Below are 14976 nucleotides of genomic sequence, written 5' to 3'. Positions count from 1 at the left end.
AGCCAATCCACTCTGCTGAGACAAGGGAAGGATTGGCCAAGTGTCCCAAGTTTGGAAACAAACTGTTCCTTTCAGTACTGAATCTGAGGTGAGGGAAAAAACATTTCTAAGGCACCTCTCCATGCTGCTCGGGCAGTGCGGGAGTCTGCTGGTAATTTCAGCCTCCCTTTCACAAAGCAGGCAGGGCAGGATGTGTCAAGGGAAAGGGAGGAAGATGCTAAAAAAGATGCTAAAAAGCAAGAACCCCAAAGGCAACCAAGATAAAAGCAAGTTCAAGCAGCTTCTTCCACTTTTCCTGTCCTAAAAGGTTGCCCAAATAGTGCATCCCTGTGAATGTCCTGCTGGCAGGATTTCTCAACTTCAGGTAACCTGTTCAGAATGAAAGCTTTTTGACTTGTAGCTCTACAAGACAGTGCCAACAAAAGACGACTGTGAGGATGTCGCGTGCAAAGAGGAGGGCTTGTCCAGTCTGCACCCATCAAAAGTACTGTGGTCTTTGCAGATCAACAGAAAACGTGTATTTTCTGAAAGCTTCACGGAGATGCTTCTTGAACTTCTCACCCACAAAGGCATGAATGACTGGGTTGAGGCAGCAGTGGACGAAGGAGAGCACCTCAGCCAGCTCCATGGCTAGGTCTAGCCTTTGGCTTGTCTGGAAGTCATTGATGATGTACATGTTCCTCAGAGAGTCCAGAAAAAGCACAATGTTGACAGGGGTCCAGAAGAGGAGGAACACAATGACAACAATAAAAACCAGTTTCATTGCTTTGTACTTGTTCTGAGTATGGCACTTCTGCAGGTTTTTCAAGATGCTGTGGTAGCAGAAAATGAGGACACCAACAGGGATCAGCCACCCCAGGACATTGACTTCAAAATTACTTAAAGTCTTCCAGCCATTGTTGCTGTCAGGAGAGTGAGGAATGCACTTAGTCTGGTTATTGTCATTAGTTTCCTGGAAAAAAATTAAGTCTGGCGCTGATGCTAAAATGGCGACTGCCCAAAGGACCAAGCTGGTGATAACCCCATGGGCAGTTGTCCGAACCTGTAAAGCATAGACAGACCGGACAATGGCCAAGTACCTGTCGATGCTCATGATGGTTATGAAGAAGGCCCTGCTGTAGAAACCAATGAAGTAAGCTGAGCTGATGATTTTACACATCAATTTCCAAAAGTCCACTGGGTCACGATGGAGTATTGAACCAAGAAGGGGCGGGAGAAAACAAAGAGTAGGTCAGAGATGGCGAGGTTCAGCACATAGACATCAGTCATGGTCCTGACTTTCTTGAAGACTGTTAGGACCCAAATGACGAAAGCATTTCCCAGGAAGCCAGTCACGAACAGTAGAGAGTACAGCACTGGAAAAAAGGTAGATGCAAATGCTGGAATATTTTCAAGATCACAGCTGATGTCCAGTTCCAGGTAGAAGAAGGTGTATTTATCAGCTGCAGAGGAGTTGGATGTTGGTGCTGTGTAACCTACCTGTTCAAGGACAATGAAGTTCATGAGGTCCAAATCCCAAATTACCCTCTTAGTAAATATACTAGGCACAAGTTAGCTCACACCAAGCCACATGAGGACAAAGCTGTCCCTTGGCTGTGTTGGAGGATACAAATGAGGAATGAACATGACTGACCAATCCTCCCTTGCAAGATCTGGGATGAGGTTCCTGCACCCAAGGGGCAGAGGAGATCAAGGAAAATGAAGCTGTGGTGGTAAACCAAAGGTTACGAGTATCCCCCCACCAGCTCCATAGCTCCATGTGGGGTGCACAGCCCTGTGCCTGCAGTCCAGATGGGGCACTGGGGCCAGAGACAGGGAGCATCCCCAAACCAGCAACCAAATGGGCATGGTCAGGTGGCTGAGAGCCCCCGACATAGCTTTTGGAGTCCTATTCCACATTTCCTTCAGAAAGGAGAAAGGGAGCCAGGCTCATGTAGGAACTGACATGTAAACACTCATCTCCCAAAACCTGCATTTCCAGTTAGCTGCGTGCCAGAAATAGCCCTTCCATGGGACAAGTTACTTTTGCAGAGGATTCCTGCACAGTTCAAGCAGGTTTTCATCTGTAAAGGCACCAGCATGTACAGGTCACCAGTGGGTACTGCACATCACATGATCTCTCCGCCCCAGATGAGATCAGCAGTGGCAGCTCTGGCCCAAGGGCAACTTGCCCAAAAGCAGATGGGGCTTTCTGCCCCCTCCTGCCTCCTTCCCAGCAGGAGCTTTGCCCTCTCAGCCTGTGCCAGCACAAACTGCTGCTGCGAGCAGCTCGTGCCCACCAAGACTTTACTCTGCTAACAGGGATGGCTGGTTTTCCTTTCAACACCAGTGGCTCTGCTCTCCTGGCACCTGCCAGGATGCACCAGCAGCAGCAATGTGCCCCTTTCCTGCTCCCTGGCCCCTCGTAGTCCCCCAGCATCAACCACCACATCCCTGGGCAGCACCTGTGACGGAAAACAGCTAAAGAAGATGGTTGGCAGCACAACTCCCGGTCAGGATGTCCTCCATAGGACTACCATAGGAGTACTATGGGTAGCATAAGGTAGCAGCACTATCCCTGCCCTTGAGGACAGCCTTCTTCCACAAGCACAGTCTTATCAGCTGAAGATATTTTCACTCAATGTTTTTTTTCAGAGAACAACAATCACACTCATTTCTGCCAAACCCCTGTCATCCCTACCAGTACTCTGTGTCCCTGTAGGCAAAACTGGACCCTTCAGATGTGCTGCTGGCCTCGGTTTGCAGGGCAGCAACCAGGTGGGGAGTGACTCACCCACGCATCCTCGGAGCCACTTCTGCCAGGCAGATATGTCAAGTTCTCCTCCATAATCCAATGCTGTGTCTGAAAGAGTGCCAGAAAAATGTCTCTATATCACAGGTTTTTAAGAAGCAGGCATATCTTCATATATATATGCTGGCAGTATTTACCTTAGCTTATGTTGCAGTGCCAAGTCACAAGCAAGGTCCTCACAGTAGCAGTGCACAGCCATAAAATGCCTTTCCCTCTGTGTGATACCTTTTACGCTAAAGACGTAGAAAAACCCCAAGCTAATGAACTCAGCCCCTGTACTTGACACTTCGAGGAATGGAAATGTGTCAGGTTTATGTTCTGAATAATCAGTATGTTTTTTCACTTTGAACATTTATATGAATGTCACTAGAAAAGATTTGAAATTTCCCCCACGTGTCTGTGAAGTGCCCCCGCTCCTCACCGGGGTGACCCCGTCCTGCCTGCCACCCCTGCTCTGCAGTCCCCGTGGCTGGAAGAGAGGAAGCAGCGCCGCCTCTTCTCTGCTCCAAAGATTTTTGGTGAAGATGTCTGTGGGGGATGGCACAATGCTGCCAACGGCCAGCAATGGCAAAGGGCAGCATGTTTGCTTTAACATTTTTCCTTGGAAGGCGCCTTCCCCCTGCACCCACCCATGCACAGACAGAAATACCCAAAGGAACTGAACATAGAATCATTTAAGTTGGAAAAGACCTTTAAGATCATTAAGTCCAACCATAAACCTAACACTGCCAAGTCCATATCACCCTTCCTTCCCAAAACATGCACTCTGTCGGACGCTCTTGCAGACTAACACTGAAGTAAAGCCCTGAACAGCACTGGATTTCCACCGACTCTGCCAAGTACCCACTGGGGCCTCATCCTGCCCCAACATGGCTTCATGCCACGGCTGTCTCCAGTCTCCTCCACAACACAAGATATATGGGAAAGAACAGCACTGCTAAGCAATGGGCTGCATTTGAAGTGTGTGTTATCATCTCCTGAAATACTGCTGCTCCTCACTAGAGCCTGGTGCTATTACTGTAAGTCAGGCAAGTCACATCACCCGGGTTTTTTTTGGTTTTGAGCAAACAGTACGTCACTGGGTGTCTGTCCATAGATGTGCTGCTAGAGATCCCTGTGTGGAATGGTCTATTGTCTCTCTCAAACCCTCTGACTTCCCACCTTCATTCACCATCACTCCAAGGGGAGAGGGGTAAATCTCTGTGAACCAAGAAAATCTGCAACTATTCCAAATGTAGCAGTGGGTGGCTTGCTTTGGCCATAGTGGCCGGTGTGATATTGGGTCAAAGTTTTACATCTGAGTCAAGCCATATGTATATGACAGTCTGATTGACAACCAAGCTGTACTGGACATTAACTCTTGCAATAGCTGAAACCAGAAATGGAAATCAGAAACAAACTCCTTTGCCATAGGAGTTACTGGCAGTGTTGAAGTGGGATCTCCATTATCCATTTGCAGGTTTAAAACGGCACTCCCATCTCTGCCAGTGTTGGTGTCAGAGAAGATACCCAGGAATTATGCAATGTGGAAGAAGAGGAGGCAACCAAACAGGAATATGGCCCCTTAGGCAGTTCTGTACCTCTCAACTCCTAAATAGAGACGACAGGCTGCCCGAGCACAAGGAACAAGCAGACCCAGCCGCACCGAGACTGCTGGGGAGATGCGAAATGCCCAGGCATCCCCCACTGCAGCAGGGAGAGGGGCTCACACGCCACCCCGCGCGGTAGCTGGGACTGAGGGCGACACTGCGATGCTCACACCACAGACGTCGTGCTCGGGGGAGGCGTTTCCACGAGCCTGAGCAAGAGAGGAGCAGGCTGCCTGCGGCATTTGCCCAGAGCCTGTGGCAGGGCATCCTCTGGAGCCTGCGCTGGCTGGCGCAGACACAGCAGCACAAAGCACCCTTGAGGCCAGCCCTGCTCCCTGCGCCCACGGCACGGGTGGCTTCACAAGCCTTCCTGGGGTCAGGCTTTGTCCCCAGACAGAGACACCAAAGGGCACCTCTGCTGGCAGCTCACCAAGCTCCACCCCAGGCTTTTCTTATGGGGGAAGCACTGGCCAGAGGAGACGAGACATCAACGGGCGTCTGCCAAGCGAGGGCAGTGGCACAGGCTGCTGGTACATCGTGCGCAGGGGAGAGACAAGGCCAAACAGCCCTGTCAGGGAGACCTTGGCTGTGCCCTGGACGGCAGCGCGAAGCCCTGTCTGAGGGGGGCCGAGGAACCACGCAAATTGGCCACCAGCCCTGGCGGGAAGGCAGCCAGTGTCCCCCCATTTGGAGGAGTGGTGTCAGAGGCAGAGGAGGAGGCAGGTGCCCATAAGGGCTGCAGCTGCCCCTGGGTAGCCACCCTGCAGGCAGGACAGTGCTTGGGCACTGGTGCCGCTCCCACTGGCAGCATGCCCTAGCCCCAGACGGGATGCCCCACTCTCACCTGCCCGCTCAGCCTCGCAAGTGCACTTACGATCTTACGGTGGAGGGAAAATGTGAGTAGTGGCATGAGATAAACGTAAGCTGTTTCTTCTGTACAGAGCCTCAGCAGAAAACTTCCTACAGGCACTGCAGAGCCAAACCCTGCTGGTTACAGCAGTGTCCTGGTCTGCAGCATGGCAGCACACATCCCCCTGGGGATCCTTCTGGCTTGGGTCAAGAGCTGGAAAATACCTTTCTTAACTCATAACCACAAATTTGGCACCTTCAGCACCCAAGAGGTGCTCGGCTGCAGTGGTGCAGAGAGAGGGGTGGTGCTGGGTGCAAACACACCTGCCAGCTTCAGCTCTTCCTCTCAGGGCTTGCCTTTCCTGCAGTGATGTCAAGGCCGTTTGCTAATCTGCCCAACACAGGTCAGGACATGGCCTTGCTCAGGCACTCTGGTGTGCCCATATCACTGTGCACCAGGAGCCAGTCCCTGCCCCCATCACATGTGAGTGTGTGCGTGCAGTGTGCTGGGGTCTCCCTGTTTGTAACTGGGATGAGGCTGGTCCCTGGTGCTGGGTGGCCGTGGTGATTTGCAGATCCCTGTAAAGCCCTGTGGAATCCTCCTGTGGAAGATGTCTTCATGACACAACACATGCAGGGCATGTTGTCCACCTCCCTGGTCACAGCCAGATCACTTGTGTCAGTGTCACCCTGGGAGTGATGCTCATTAGATCACCATTCAGACCTGCAGTAGAGAGGTGTCCATTTCATGGCCTCAGCTCTGTTTGCTATGACATGGTGGTGGGCTTGCTAAGCAGCACTGTCACTGGAAATGATCTTGGTTGGGGGTGGTCTCTCCTGCACTGGCAGTGCCATTTTGCCTTTCAGTTCCTGTCTTTCAGCAACTGGGAAATTTGGGTCCATGATGAGACCATAGTGTGAGGCACAGGGGCAGAAGGGACCACGGGTTCAGAGTCATCCTACACGTAAAGCCAACAGTGCCTGGGCACGCCAGCTGCAGTCACCCTTGAGCAGGACCAGTCTGGACCCAGATCATACAGGTAATTTTTGCCTCTTTGCACCTCTCCAGGACAGTGATGTGATGGGATGAGGCTCCCTCTGCTGGGTTTTCCTGCAGAAGTGAGGCACAGAAATCATCCCTGCAGAGATGTGTGTAATCAGTGGTGCTGCTTCACTTCCTCATTCATCATGAGGCTTATTTTAAGGGAGCAAAACACTTCCAGGTCCACAGCAAGCCAAGAACCTGGAGACTGCTGTTACTTGCCACGGTTTCATGCTGGAAGAGCTCTTTCTTGGAATGTGTGCTGTTTGGCCACTATTGTTGCAGTCCCTGCTTTGCTTTGGAAAACAGTGAAAGTGTCCATTGTAGCTCTACCCAAAGACATGGAGGGAGAGGATCTGGCTGCACCACCCTCAGCTCCATCCAAAAGCTCAGCTCCATACAGAAACATTTCAAACGCATCCCTTGGGTTTGTCAGCCTTATTAGAGTTGTTAAGCTCACTCCTCTAAACAATCATTTAAACGTGTTTTTACAGTGTCTTCAAAGCAAAAGCCAAACAAGATGCAAACTGCCATTGTTAAAGTCAGAATTAGTTCTGAGAACAAAACATCCCCATAAGTGCTCAGGTATCTACCCAGTCCCACGCAGCACAGCAGAAACACACCAAAGAAAAACAGCCAAAGCAGCTTTTTCAAAATTACATATATCTCCCATCCAGCTTCCTTATATAATCAATGATGATGTATTTGGTTTGGATGGCAAGGTTGGGGGAGGCACACGGGTTGCTTATGTGAGAAGATGCCAGGAGCTGCCCCCATATTGGACAAAGCCAGTTCCAGCTGACTCCAAGATGGACCTACCGCTGGCCAAAGCTGAGCCCATCAGCAATATTGGTAGCACCTCTGCGAAATATTCAGATAGGGTAAAAAACACTGTGCAACAGCAGCTGGCAGAGAGGAGTGAGAGTAGGTGAAATAGCCCTGCAGCCACCAAGGTCAGTGAAGAAGGAGAGGGAGGAGGTGCTCCAGGTACCAGAACAGAGATTCCCCTGCAGCCTGTGGTGAAGACCATGGTGAGGCAGGTTGTCCACTGTGGAGGTCAACAGTGGGGCAAAATGTAAGCTAGAGAAAGAAGCACCAGGAGGTTGGGGGTGAGCTGATCCTCTTTTCCATGAGTTTGTTGATGAAATGTAAGACAGTCACTCCCCCAAGGAGGGAACTGCATAATGAGAGAGGAGGTTGTAAAAGGGGAGTCCCTAATGAAGAGCCTGTATGTTACATTTTCTCTTTCTTAAGGGGCTGCCATGTGGCAAAGCGAGCAAACAAAAGTTGTTTCTGCATGTGGCTATTGCTGTGCCCAGGATTTTCTTTCTAGGAACAGCCCAACTTAGCTGGAGCATGACATGTCTGGACATGCCACCCCTTATTTGGCCAGGGCACAGCAAGCTGGCAGGCGAGATTCTCAGAAAAGCAGCTCCTCCCAGCCTCCTCCTGCTTTGCAGATAAGAAACGGCTGGCTCTGCAGATGCAGAGAAGACGCACCATCTCAGGGCTGTCGCAGGTCAAAAATAGAAACACCTCATTTCGGTGCCTCACTCCGATGCTCTGGAAACCCAGCCCTCCTCTGCTCCGGGCCCAAGATGTGGAAGAGCCAGTGGAAACAGTAGCGGTAAGAAAGCGTCAGGGAGAAGCTCAGGTTTTTGAAGGCAAGGCTCCGCAACAAGACGGTTCGGAGCGGAGGTGGGGGAGAAGCTGAGGGAAGATGTGAAGACTACCCAATATAAACTGTTCCCGTTCCCGCTGCCCATGTCTGACAGTTGGGACTCAGTTGCTGGATGCTGGACAGCCAAGAGATGTGACAAAAATGCGATCCCGGCGGCAAGGCGGCTGGCGGCGGCTCTCTGGGGCTCGCTGCCGCCCGCCTGGGTGCGGCGACGAGAGGCCGCAGCCAGCGCCTGCCCCTGGGGAGGGGGCGGCACGCGGAGGATTAAGGGGAGGTGCAGGCGGGTTGACTCGGGACGGGCTGCTCGGATTGGCCAGCGGGGGCGGAGCGCTGTGCGCGTCATTCGTGCCCGCCGCGCTGACTGGCTGTGGGGCCGTGCGGGGATGGCAGGGCGAGAGGCAGAGGTAGTGACGCGCGGACGAGCCGGGCCGTTGGGACGTCGGTTACCGGCCATTGCCTCCGGGCCCTTCTCGCTCGCTCTGCTGAGGAGAGCCCGGGGGCAGCGCCCAGGTGGGAGGTGGTGTGGGAGTCTCTGCGTCCCCTCCCTTCCTCGGTCGTGTTCCGCGGCCGCCCGGCTCTTGGGAGGCAAGGCCCCGGGACAGCCTGAGAGACGGGCAGGACGCGCGGGCCCTACCCCTTAACGGTGGGCCCGGGCGGTGTGTATGTGTGGATCTTGATGGGGCGTGGCCGCTGCCCCACCCTTGAGGTGCGGCCTGAGATTCGTAACGGGTTTTCAGAGTGGTCGGAAAAGTCGGCGGGGGAAGGCAGCCTTGTGCAGCTCACTGCGGGAGGACACATTAGTGGCACTTGAGCGTGCCCCTCCAGAAACCACTGTGCAGCAAAAAGCTGTGCCATCATTCTGCTCCAAGTGGCATAGAAACTCGTTTTTCATTAACAAAACACCGTTGTATGTTTAAAAAAAAAAAAAATCACCCTGCTGCATGGTTTGTGCCTCCTGCCTTAGCACCCGAGAAGTGCTGGGAGGTGGCAGACAGTGTGGGTAGAAAAACGGAGCCTTAGCTGAGCAGGGCTGTGCTCTGATTTGGGTGCGTTTGAACGGGGTTTGGGTGGTGGGCACTTGTAAGGGAGAACCCCGCTAGTGCCTGTGGCAATGGGGGACCTTGGTGTGTAATGGGGAGGAAGGGTTGGAGGCTCTGCCAGCAGGGTGCTGAGCAGAAGTGGATGGGATTGAGGATAAGGCACGGGTAGTTGGTGGGGTGGTGGGAAGGGGGGCACCCATTTCCTTTGATATGGCAAATGGTTACCAAATGGCTGCTAATAATATCTGCTAATATATATTGATATGGCAAATGGTTACCAAATGGCTGCGAATATACTTGTAAAGTGGTTGGAATTGCAAGGAGCTTGTGGAACAATCTCCTGGGAAAGGCAGAGGGATCAAAAACCACAAATAAAACTTGATCAGGGTCTGAAAAAGTTTCCTGTGCCCTGAGCAGCAGTCCTTAGCATCTGGGGTCAGCTTGTCTTCCTTTTTTATAACATATGACATATCAGCTGCTATATTTCCTCTTGTGCCATTCTTAATTAAATGGCCATTTAAAGTTCTCTTCTTCCTCTTGCAGATGCATCCAGTCCTAAAGGCCTTCGTGTGTGGCTCCATCAGTGGGACTTGCTCCACACTCCTCTTCCAACCCCTTGACCTGCTGAAAACCCGCCTGCAGACTCTGCAGCCTGCTGTGAATGGGTGAGAGTGGGCATGTGTATGCGTGGTGGGTGTGGGGGTGCTCTACCATAGGCTCCTGCCTGATTTGCTGGCTGTGGCTTGGAGTTTGGGGTTGTGGTTCAGATACTTAGGGTCTTTCTGAAATAGGAGGTATGTTTTTATAGCGTGGAGAAGTATTGGTATTTTGCTCCAGAAGAGAGAAAATGGCTGCTCTTGTGAACACTACTTTAATAACATGTAACCTCGGCATTTGTCTGTACTCATCTGAGAGACTAGTGTTTGCTGGAGTGGCTGCCATGCAGTTTCACAGGATGTCCTCTGCCTGAAAAATCCTCTGTGATTGTCACATAACTTTTCAATGTGTGCAGCCACTCCTGTTTGCTTGGTGTAGTCAACCATGATTACATCTGCTGCTGCTAACAAAGGGAGTGAGCAACTAAAAATGCTAACTAGAGGCCTCTAACATGCGTTACAAGTGGTGGGAGAGCAGAACGTGTCAGAGAAGCCCTGGAAAGAGTGACCAAGAAAACCAGGCTGAGTTGACAAAGAGCACCTTGGAGGTGCTGGGGTAATGCACAGAGATACAAGTGAAAGGGGGTGGCTGCAGAGTACATCTGCCAGAGAGCAGAAGCAGGGCGTCTCTGCAGTTCCTATCTTGTTTTCCTTTCAGGTCCAGTCGTGCTGGGATGGTAACACTGCTCTTTAGGGTTGTTCGTACTGAGAGTCTTCTGGGGCTCTGGAAAGGTGTCTCTCCAGTAAGTGGCTGTTTTAACCCAGACTTCTAAAAATAAGTAGATAAATAAACCTACTGTTTATTACCATCTGTGGCTGCCTGGATTTAAACAGCCAGCTCTTGTACAATTATGAATGAAACCATGTGATTTAGATTAAATCGTACTTTAGGGAGTTAATATTGTGAATTCCACTGATTTGGTCATGGCAGTCCCTGTGGTTTTGCAGTCCAGAGCAGCTGAACACTTGAATACTTTTGCAAATGTGGAGTGGCAACTTCACCAACTTAATTTTGTTTTGGAATATCTTGTTCCTAGAAAACTGCCATTGAGGAATGTGTTAAATCCGGCCATCATTTGAATCAATTGGCTCGCAGTGACGTAAATGATTTTTACTTTATCTTCTTTCCTCAGCATGTTAGCTTTAGTCATTTTTTGTTTTCCACAAACATTTCTGTTAACAGTCTCTGAAATGTTCCATAGTACATTTTGTCTTATGTATGCTTTTTCTTTCTTCATCTGCTTCTGTTTTTTCTGAAGTCCTTTGCAAGATGTATTCCTGGGGTTGGGATTTACTTCAGCACTTTGTACATGATGAAGCAAAAGTTTCTAGTGGACCATTCACCCACAGCCCTGGAGTCTGTCTTTCTGGGTGCCACTGCGCGTGCAGTTTCTGGGATTTGCATGTTGCCAGTGACTGTAGTGAAGACCCGATATGAGGTGAGTATGACTTCTTAATTAGTTCCCTATTAATGATGTCACATGCCTTCCTCGTGATGAAGAAGAAATTCTTCTGTCTGGAGAGGGTTGCTGCCACTTGGGTGCAGCCAGGGATGTAGTCCTGATTTCCTCCTGGTTCGCACATTGCACAGGAAATGCCACACACTGATATTTAGGCAAGAAGTGTAAGATGAAACAGAATTCACCCTGAGATTTTTAAGTTTCAGTTGTATACAACGTTTGTGTAGCATCTTTAATATTTTACCTTCCCGAAGGTTTGTTTTAAAGGCTGAGGTAGATGAAACCCACTTTTTGCCTTGGGCTGTCCTCCGTGCTGCCACCTCGAGCATCATATTAAGTGCGTGGTACCATTTGCTTAGATGCTGTCAGGGGTCCACACACCTCAGGGTGTGTGTAGGTCTCCTTGGCCTGTGCCTGTCACATGTATGACTGACTGTTGTCTACCCTTGCAGAGTGGAAGATTTGGCTATGGGAGTGTATATGGAGCTCTGAAGAATATCTATCAGACGGAAGGGGCTCGTGGCATGTTCAGTGGGCTCACTGCAACGCTGTTGCGGGACGCACCCTTCTCTGGCATCTATCTGATGTTCTACACACAGACCAAAAAACTCACACCTCAGGGTAAGGCTGAATGTTGGAAGCTGTAATGAAAAATGTTTCTCTTCTCACATCTTGCCCTGCAGTTGGCTGCCTGCGTGCCCTGCTTATTGCCCTCTTCCTCAGTAGTTAAATTAGTCTCTTGTAGGGCTTTAGGTGGGACAGTCACATTTTCCTGTGGAGAACTGTAGACCTATAGCTCAGGTCAGTGTAGAAATGGAAATGGGCCCTAAATAGATTGATTGTCTTTATGAAGACTGATGCATAAGGTGGGTTAGAGAACAGTTGAAAGAGAGGATGTCTTCAGTGGTGCTTTCTGCTGCTGGTTGTCTTGTATACTGATCAGTTTCCACTAAACCATCTTTCCTTTTCTGAGTTCCTGTCAAATTTAGTTCCCCAGGAAGTGAGGCTTTTTAATCGTGCTAACTTTTGACTAGTAGACTCTTTTCCTCTTGAAAGGTTTCCTCTACTCTCCATGGATTTTAACTTCTCTTAGACTCCAATGTTGATTTAATCATGCAGTAGCTTTTCACTTTGTCACACAGCCTGAGTATTCCTGACCTGTTTTGTATCTGAGTGCATTCCCTTGCTCTGTTGCAGACCAGTTGGATCCAGTGCTCATGCCCTTGCTGAATTTTGGCTGTGGGATCTTTGCGGGAATCTTAGCCTCGCTGGCAACGCAGCCTGCTGATGTCATCAAAACACACATGCAGTTGTCCCCCCAAAAGTACCGCAGGACAAGCCAAGCCATTGCCTTCATCTACAAGGTGAGGTTAATCCCTTCTAATATGCACAATCACAGCCTCACTTCTGATCTCCTTGCTGGAGAAGCACTGCTACGCTAAGAAAGTTGTTGCTTTTTAAAGGAGGTGAACAAATGTGACTACTTGTTATGCTCTTGCAGTCAGGCTAATCAGTGTCAGCATTTTCAGAAACTGAAGTGGGTCATGCTGTGGGAGACAGGCTGAATCTCTTGTCACTGGTTTATGTGCAGACCTGTTCAGTAATAACTGGAAAGTGCTCCGGTGGTTGGTCTGAAAGCAGCCGAAGCTTCAGTCCATTCCTTGCTTTTCCTTGTCACCCCTACTTCAGGGGCCATTGTCACTACTCAGATGTGTTTGTTGCTCTTCTTGAATGGATTACAAGGCAATGAACTTGCTCCATGATTGTTCTTGCTATTCCTCAGTCCTCTATCTGTTTTCACAAAATTACAGATGATGGGGAATTGGAGAGCAAGCTCAGAGTACTGGAGCACAAAGGTGGACATATTCCAGCAAGTATCTCTCCACACAGACCCACTTCATGTTTCAGGCTGGTGAATTATTTCACTTCAGTTCTGTCTGTTACGTATTGATTCTTACACTGGTAGAGATGGAAAGCGCTTAGCTTGTTTCATCTTAACTTCATTTCAGCTTAGCTTTTAGTATGTAGGTTTGGAGGAGCTGTGCTTACAGCTGCTGCCACCTCTGCTTTATTGGTGTAGGCACATTTGTGGTTACTACACTGGGGCAAAGGGATTCTTTAGTGTGTAGCGTAAAATGCCAGTTTCAGATACAAACTGGCTACAAAACAATTCTTTGCCCTTTGGACACTAAAAGAGAAATAAATGCCCAGATATGTATCTCAGGAATGGTATGGGGGTGTACTCAATGCCCACCTTTCCCTTCCTGCCCACAGAAGGGCTGATCTTGACAGGTTTGTTTGTTTCCCTATTGAACTCTGTTCCTAAACAGGAATCTCTTTATTTGTGCATGGTACATTTTTCTCATATCAGAATGTTTTTTACTTCAGTACTTACAAATCTCAGTTTTTACAGAATAGCTAAGTGACTTTTGTAAATATGAAGCTCTAAAGCAAAGACAAGTAATTTTCCTGAAGTTCGCTTTCTCTTTGTTGGGCTTGAGTGTGGCTTTCCCCATCCATTGTCCCCATCCTGGCATTCACTTCTCCACTCACTGCTCTTCCTGCTTTCTTGGGTAGCCCTGCAACAGCACAGTGCTACAGGTTCTTCCTGAACATTAAATGCTATTTAAGCCTGGGTCTTTCATAAACTGATCTGGATCGGAGCTGAAATATATCCTGTGCTGTTCCATGTAATAAATGATGAGAAATTAAAACACTAGAGGCAGATTGTCATGGATTGCTCTTTGCTTATCTCCTGTTGCAGGACTTCGGGTTGGTTGGCTTTTTCCGAGGTGGTGTGCCCCGTGCCCTCAGGCGCACTCTGATGGCAGCAATGGCATGGACAGTGTATGAACAGATGATGGAAAAAATGGGCTTGAAATCTTGACTGACTTGCACAAGAAATGACCAGCTTCACTCCTCCTCCTGCTTGCTGTGATCAACTGGCACTAGGAAGTTCCCAGTTCCACAGAGGAATAAGCCTTGCTCAGCCAGGAGCAAGCCCTTCTGAGACAGGAGATTAGGCCTTTTTGCAAGTAGAGGAAAGGGAGGACGAGATCTTTGCATCATTTGATCAATGGATTCCAGAAGGACTGCACTTGCAGACTGCCACAGGAAATGGCAGGGTTTCCACAGCCTGGTAACTATGCTGAGAAGCCCCTTTTAAAAACAGCTCTGTGCTCACCACCTTTATGCAATGAGATATTGCTGAGCAAAAGTGTTGGAGGAGAAGACAGTAACTGCAGAACCTGATAGCCTGTTCCTTGCTTCTCTGGCAAGTAAGGCCACCATCTGATGTAGATCCTCCTTCCTCATGTGCTTTGCTCTCACAGGAGAACTTTGCAGACCATGGTGGGAGACTGGATGTGTCTCTTAATGCTTATATCACAGGATTGGGTGGAAGAGAAATGAAGTGCTGAAGGAAAGCTAGGAACACGGTCTCTGTCATCACTATTGTACTGTGCACGATAGCAGAGAAGGTAACTGGAACCTCCTTTTGCTATGTCATGTGTTACTATGTAATTGAGCATCTTAACACTCTTGAAATGGGATTCTGCCTCCACAGCAGTGTTTGCACAGGAATTAAGAAGCATAAGGCACTTTAGAGTTGATTGCCACCAAAGTTCTATTTGTTCTCTGAAAAACATTTTTTTCCTCTTGGTCTGACTGTATCAGGAACACTCAAGTATTTTTTATTTTTTTATCCAGTTGTACTAGAGACTTTTTTGCTTCCTATTATTAATTTGTTAATCCCCGATCAACACCCTCAGTGCAAGCTGGTCCTTGGATGTAGCTTTTAGGGTCATAGCTCATAATGCATAAATGTATAATGGAAGCAGATATAGATACTGACACTTCAGTTTTCCCT

General features: G+C 49.3%; 2 protein-coding genes across 3 annotated transcripts; one reads left to right on the top strand and one right to left on the bottom strand.

Annotated features, from left to right (window-relative positions):
- Positions 1-402: 402 nt before the first annotated feature.
- LOC309417233 (C-C chemokine receptor type 8-like) lies at positions 403-2827 on the bottom strand (the record flags this gene model as incomplete). Its single annotated transcript, XM_082014699.1, is given in 4 exon segments — positions 403-514; positions 516-1161; positions 1164-1479; positions 2774-2827. Coding segments are annotated over 4 exon segments (1128 nt in total).
- A 5002-nt stretch (positions 2828-7829) lies between these two features.
- SLC25A38 (solute carrier family 25 member 38) lies at positions 7830-13995 on the top strand (the record flags this gene model as incomplete). Of its 2 annotated transcripts, none has more annotated exons than XM_081996908.1 (7): positions 7830-7898; positions 9536-9657; positions 10307-10391; positions 10908-11087; positions 11561-11729; positions 12306-12472; positions 13873-13995. In XM_081996908.1, 7 exons carry the CDS (start codon positions 7830-7832, stop codon positions 13993-13995), a joined length of 915 nt encoding a protein of 304 aa, XP_081853034.1. The 2 variants fall into 2 exon arrangements, with proteins under 2 accessions (XP_081853034.1, XP_081853035.1); XM_081996909.1 differs by lacking the exon at positions 7830-7898 and adding an exon at positions 8336-8356.
- Positions 13996-14976: the final 981 nt, after the last annotated feature.

The sequence above is a fragment of the Phaethon aethereus genome, assembly GCF_964289735.1.
Source record: "Phaethon aethereus genome assembly, chromosome: 2".
NCBI classification, from domain to species: Eukaryota; Metazoa; Chordata; class Aves; order Phaethontiformes; family Phaethontidae; genus Phaethon; species Phaethon aethereus.
This window is presented reverse-complemented; position numbering and strand designations above follow the sequence as displayed.